General features: G+C 40.4%; 1 protein-coding gene across 1 annotated transcript; it reads left to right on the top strand.

Annotated features, from left to right (window-relative positions):
- Nucleotides 1–460: 460 nt before the first annotated feature.
- On the top strand, nucleotides 461–3,434 carry LOC127527802 (small integral membrane protein 43-like). The gene has a single exon (XM_051927663.1). It carries the CDS (start codon nucleotides 799–801, stop codon nucleotides 1,105–1,107), a length of 309 nt encoding a protein of 102 aa, XP_051783623.1. The 5' UTR covers nucleotides 461–798; the 3' UTR covers nucleotides 1,108–3,434.
- Nucleotides 3,435–6,926: the final 3,492 nt, after the last annotated feature.

The following is a 6,926-nucleotide window of genomic DNA, read 5'->3' as shown; positions in this document are numbered from 1 at the left end:
CTATCTATCTATCTATCTATCTATCTATCTATCTATCTATCTATCTTTGATAGAGACAGAAAAGTTAGTTTCTTCTAAATATCAATGGTTGTTTAATTAAAATAGTGCATGCTTGTTGGAGACAACTATGGGAACAAATCTCTCTCTCTCTCTTTTACCAGTAGGGTCAATCTGCTTATAACCAAATAAACATCTGCTACACTATAGGTCTGCGTGATCAGGGGTAACAGATTTGACAGCAGTGGTCTAGAGAATCTTTAATTGAGCAAGCAATCTCCAAATGTAAAGGATTTGTCTTACTCCATTTTTATTTGTCTGTATATATTCTATACTGGCATATGTGAGTGCTTAGATATACATGTCTGTTTATTTACAATTTAATACGTTAGGTGCTCTGAGTATCCATTGGAAAAAAAATCCTGAAATCCTGAAAAATCTCCCCTGCTGCTCGCTTAGGAAAGATTTGCCTTGTGCACTGTACATGCTGGGGAAGAGGACATGTCTGGTAACCAATCCAGCCGAGAGGGGTGTGTGTATGTGTTGTGATAAATGGGAAATATTTTTTTTTCTCTGTTGGGAACCTTACAGACAGAACAATGAAAGTCGGGACTGGAAAGCAGTTTCCGGGATATTCTTTCCTTTGTTTCAATAAGACCGACAGCTCCCAGGAAGAAGAGGAGTAGGGGTGACATGTAACTTTTCACCGGCAGGCTCCTTCTCATCTATTTGTCTGAGACGGATCCATTGTGGGCTCAGTCTCAGGTCAGTTTTTAAAGGCTTGTTTGCTTTGAATTCAGAATGAATGATGGGGTAAGATCAGGCAGTTACTTTCCGACGCACAGGACTTCTCCATTCGCCAGTGCCTTGAGGATCCAAATGCCGTCCCCACGGAGGTTTATTGTGACGTCCACATCCTTGCCCCTGAATGTGGACTGGGATTTGAACATCCTTATCTATATGGCAATTTTTTTGCTCCTTTTGCTCTTGCTGGTGCTTCTGCTGTTCTTGGTGATAAAGCAGCTGAGAAACTCAGTAGCAGCTGTAGCTTTGCAGCCGAGCCGCTCAGTGAGAGACCCCCGGCGCCTGTGCCGAGAGCAAGCAGTCTGAGCGTGCTGCTGGGGTGATGTGAGAGACGCCTCTTGACAAGGGCTCAGTGCGAGGCAGCTTGCTGCATAAAGACAAGTCAGGCTGAACTCCGAGAGCTCTGCTGTTTAACACTGATATCTTACTTTCACCGGTCTTTCTTTGGATTTCAAGAATGGCTAAACAATGCAGAGACACCGTGCTTGCTTGGAAGTAAAAGGATCCAGTAAAACAGTGACACCATTTGCTGTTTTCCTCCGGCTTTACTCTGAAGGCTCATGGAAGTTTTGCTTTAAGTCTCTCAATTATTAAATCTTTTCCTGAGACTTAATAAGATGGGCTGTTCTTATTCTTGGGAAGTTCTTTAACATCTTATCTCCTGCGTGGAGGCACCTGACAGGGAAGGTAAGGCTGATGTGATGTGAGCTAATTTATTACGTGCCCATGTGGCTGCTTCTAAAAGGCAGTGCAGACGATTCCTGGACTTTTGCCTCCACGGGGTCTTTGTGTGTGCGTCACATTGTCTTTCTTTTGTTTTTTCTCCCAGCTCTTTCTCTTTTTCTACGTGGAACTGAACAATGTGAAAAAGCCTTTTATCAGATCTCTTGTATGTGTATAGAAAGTCAGTGTGACACGTTCTAACATGGTGTTTGCACCGACATGCTTTTCATATGGAAATCCAAATAAATTAGCTTCTCTTCCTGTTTAAATTATGTCAGCTTTCTTTAATTCCCATGTGGACCCTTTACCACTCTCAGCACATCAACCATTTTAATGTTCTGTTACAAACCTCGCAATTCCGCTGCTCTCCAGCCTCCTTTTTTCAATACTCATTACAGAGCAAAACAAAACAATCAGATCGCTTTGACTGTGGGCAAAGAAAATGATATATTTAAATGGAGCTAAGTAGGATACAGATTTTGGAATTCATTTCATTAGAGCCAGTTTTCTTTTTTAATGGATTTGAAAAACGTTTCCTCATTCACTGCACAGGTGCAATCTCCATGCCAGCACAGATGGACAAGAAACAGATGAACGACTCTCTTCCCATTTATCTAAAACGGCTAAAGGCAATCTGTATGAAGTTCACAAGAGGACCTTTTAGACGCAGAAGGCCATGGGGCATGAGGTTTACACTTGCCCCCATCTGGCCACTTCATCATTACCTTAGCCTCCAGGCCTAAAACTAGACAAACAGTAAGCAAACAAAATTGAAATTTAGATGCAGAATGCCTCTGCTTTGCAAGCTGCTGAGGAGACGTGCTCTGCTTTATTTATTTTGTACAAAGCATACTTACAGCATTTCACTTTTGACTTTATACTGCGCACATTGTGACTGATGGAGTTACCTGATATGCATGAAAAGAGCTGCAGGGCCAAGATAGGCCTTACATAATAAAGTCCACTCTAGTGGCTGAAGCTTTCACAAAGCAAAAAGTACAGAGTGATAGCCCACTTGTGTTTGCTGGTCCATGTATTACAAATGCATAAGCAGTGGCAGCTCCTAAATTCACGTTTTCCATATGAGGAAATGATTAAGTGCAAGTTCTAACAGGTCTGAGTCATGCGTGTGCAGTGAAACAAGGGACTTTGCTGGCCAAAATGTCCTTGCCATGCCAGATTAGCTATCTCTTTCTTACAGCTTTGCAATTAAATAATAAGCACAATCACACACGCACACCGGGCCACTTTAGAGTGTACAATCAAAAGCAAGTAGCATACATGTCTTTGGTGTGTGCAGAAACCAGAAACCCGAAAGGCACCCATACTGGTAGTGACCAGGCTGGGAACCTTATGATAGATAGACTGGCATCCCCCCCTGAGTTGTTGGCTGCCTTTTACCTGAAGCTGCTCCATCTCTGCATGTCCTAAAATTGGATTAAGTGGGTTCAATAAAAGGATCAATACATAATAAACAAACTGTAATTTTAAGATCTCACCCTGAAGGTCCATGTATTTGTGGGCATGTTCTATCTGATTCTCACTTTCACTCTGGGGAGAAATTTGTACTTGGGGCTTGGATTAGGAAGAATGTTTACTTTTGCGCCATACTTTATTTTAAATATCTTTACTTGCATTGTGTCCATGTCCATTTTTGAGTGCTGGTAACATTTTAGTTCTATGTGGCACTGTTGGCAAACACTATATCATGGTCATCCTCTTGTGAACCATGGATATTTAAATACCATGCATCTATAGAGACAGAACATGAATTTAGCCATCCAACAACCAATAAGTATTTGGAATTTTCTGGTTCTTGACTTTATAATTTGGATTTTGACTTCATATCTTATTTATCAAATAGGGAAGATTATTTTGGATGATCTAGAGCTCTCTGGTCATGATTTTAGTAAGAGAAAAAGGTTCTTCTTCTGCTTCTGACACTAAATAAAGACTACATAAGGTCTGAACATCGTATATGTCTAGACTGCTTAAATGTTTACCAAAACAGAAAAGATCTGAGACTGAAACATAATTGAAGAGAGACAGATGCAAGGTTACTTAGAGCAGAAGGTAGGCAGACATAGCAGGGGTTATACTCAGAAGGAAGTCGATTAGCAACCAAAACAAAAGGTCAAAAACAAAACTCCTAAATACTAAGCAGGTAAAAGTCAAAACCATAGCCTAAAATCAGGAAAAAAATCTCTCTTTCTCTAAATGAAGAAAATTTAATTTTCAGGAATGATCAGGCAAACTTGCCTCAGATTTATAAAGATGTCACCCATGATGTCACCCATTTCATAGAACGAGGGTGAACGTCCTTAGAAAAATGAATGTCTCAGTGACCAAACTGAAAAGGTGTTATAGAAGAAGTCATTAGTCTGGGATGTGACACAAAGAAAAGACAAACAAAACTAAACACAGTTATGTTATAATTTCCTTTTATGTCTCAAGAACACAGTGTTATATGTGATATTTACTTTTATTCCAAAGGGCAGTATGGTGGAACAGTGGAACCAGCTCCCTCATGCATCCAGTGTCCAGGGTTTGGACTTCATCTCTGTTGAATGGCTGTGTAGTTTTCACATATCTGTGGGGGTTCTCCTCAAATTCCTCCAGTTCTCCTCCCACATTCCCAAAGACATGTTGGTTAAGTTTCCTGTTAAATCTGAATTGGCCCTGTGAGCAGGAGTGGACTCTACAATATACTGGCACCCTGTCCAGGACTATTTCCTGCTTCATGCACAGGTCTGTCTGGGTAGGCTCTGAGACCCTGAATTGGATTAAGCGGGTTTAGGAATGTTTTGTCATTTTGATTAGGTACTTCATGCTTTTCTAAGTTAATGTTTTAAAAATATATTCTGTATATACTGTAGTTACTCTGTAAGGGGAAAAAATGTACAAACGAAGGTAAAGGGTTGGGTCTGCCACACCCCATGTAATTGTAGCAACATGCAAAAATGATACCACTCAAATAATAAAAAAGGAAACACTAGGGCACTTTACAATGAACTTTCTGAGGACTAACTAGGCTCCCTCAGTCGCTGGGATTCACCACCTGCTTCTGGTGGGAGTCTTGGTTATCTATTCGCTCAGCCAGAAGTGGAGGGGCTTCGTGGTCGCTCTGTAATTAATGTCAGGACTCCTCACTGGTCTGTTCCTACATTCTAGGACTTCATCAGAGGGAGAGGTTAGTATGCGTGCCATCCTCATTCCAATTATCGATTTAGGACTTCTAGTATGCTCTCACCTCGCACATATTTGACTTGATAAAGACTTCTGCAGATAAGGAGTTCCGGCAGGAAGAGGCATATCCAGGCAGATGGCCACCAGATATGACATCAAGGGTGGTAAAAGCCGTGAATCTTCCTGTCTACAGAGAGAGGACGAGATAAGGTGTTAGTCAACAGTACCCTCTTGTGTTCCAGCAGGAACCATTATCCAAGCCTTTGTCGTCTGACAACAGAGAAAGAGAGAGAGAGGGACAGAGAGAGAATAGAGTAGAGTATATATACTGTCAATCTTGATATATATTGTGAAAAGGATGGCTGAACGCACCCCTGGAAGACACAGACGCTACTCCAAAACCCCCTCTTAAACGCTGATACAATGGGAATAAATACAGTTTACCTCCTTTATGCTCTCTTACTTGCTGGACTGGTGCTGCTGCTCTGCTGCGTGATATACTTCTTGCATGGTGCTTCGCATACTTTAAAGCCTGATCAGCACCTGTCCTCTTGGCTGATTGCTTTGTTTCTCTCTCCTCTCTCAGACATCCTCTGCTCCTGTTGGGGGTCCCGCTCCCGTTGTGCACCCCTATTATAATTGTCTATTCTTTTAATTGAGAACTAACTACATATGGAGCTCGTTTCACTTCTGAAAGAGACATGTTTGTTTCAAGTGTTTGAATAAAGTTCCTGTCTCTACAATCTCCTGTGTTTCTGTGCAATTCTGTGACTCAAGCATGACATATTTTCACATATATGCATATACAGTATATGTGAAAATTTCTATCCATCATTTTTCAAACCTTCTTCATTCCACTAAGGGTCATGGAGCCACCACAAGCTACATGGTAGGACCCTAACCTGGACAGACCACCAGTTCTTCCCAGGACACACTTACACACCATCACTCAATTTTTCATGCCAGGCCTGCTTAGAGTTGCTAGTTAATCTACCCTGCAGATCTCTGGACTAAGAGAACAAAAGCAGAACCCCTAGATACAGTAAATGCTCAAGTAGAAGCAAGGAGAATGGGCAAAGTTTGCACAGGCCCAGGATTCAAACTCAGGACTTTGCCAGGCAAATACACTTTTGTATTTCAAAATCTGTTTTACTAAAAGCAATTCCTTAATAATGTTACATCTTAAGATCATCTCTTGATAAATCACTCATACTGTTCTGTTTTGTCAAAAGCTCCATTCAGCCATGATTTTTTTTTTAATTTCTATTTTTCTATTTCTCATAATGTTTGTGGGTGAGAGAAATTTAATCAAGTAAGAAAACCAGGCAGTGTGAGTCATACAGAAAGTAGCAATTTTTCTCCTGAGGCTTTATAACTGTAGACAAATTACTTCTGCGGCACTGTGCTAGTTAATTATTGACCCAAATTTTAGGAGCACAAGAATTAAAAGCCCTAAGCTTTTCTGCCTCTGTTTTCCATCTAAGCCATTAAGACTACATGGTGTAATTTAATATTTTTGTAATGTTAAAGCGTGCTGCACTGAAGGACCTGAATTTCAGGATCATGACTAATAAAAACACATTTACTCTAATTGACTGATTTGATGTATAAATTATTCATTACAAGTGAAACCATGTGATTAATACTTATGGTGTTACCACAAATATAAGCCATTCATCACAATGAGTCCTTTAATGGACTGAGTAGTGAATCAGCATGTTTGCTTAACCTCATCTAAGTCTTACATAAAGGCTGAAAAGTTGTAGAGTAAATGTTGCCCTATTGTTCTGAATGCTAATAGCATTGCTTTGGGATATGCATTATGGGCTTTGCTGACAAGTTGCATAAGGTAATGTTAGCATGATACTTCAAGCATTTACTTAACTGGGCATTGAAAATGAACTCCTTGGACAAAAATGAAACTTTAGCTTAAGGGCAGTTTGAGGCAAACAAACCTTTGGATCCTGATGATATCAGTTATAAATCTATGCATTTGGAACACTCGATTACACCACTAACTGCAATCCTGACTAACTCTGAACTAGGTATGTATTGTGCGAAAGTTAAAATGAACAAGGTGTAAAGGTGTCACTGGCCCAAGCAGAATACTCCCTTATCTCATTAAGGCTGGTTGATTGTCATATGTATATCTTCATGATGTTGGAGGGAAACATTTTGAAAAGAAAATCCAAGTACATTAACAGGTCTTGCTGAGA

Source organism: Erpetoichthys calabaricus, chromosome 5 (genome assembly GCF_900747795.2).
Source record: "Erpetoichthys calabaricus chromosome 5, fErpCal1.3, whole genome shotgun sequence".
Taxonomy (NCBI): domain Eukaryota; kingdom Metazoa; phylum Chordata; class Cladistia; order Polypteriformes; family Polypteridae; genus Erpetoichthys; species Erpetoichthys calabaricus.
Note: the sequence above shows the minus strand (reverse complement) of the source record. Positions and strands in the feature narration are given on the sequence as shown.

What these genes read in the sequence shown, in the direction of transcription:
- LOC127527802 (XM_051927663.1), top strand. Translation starts at nt 799, where the DNA reads ATGAATGATGGGGTAAGATCAGGCAGTTACTTTCCGACGCACAGGACT.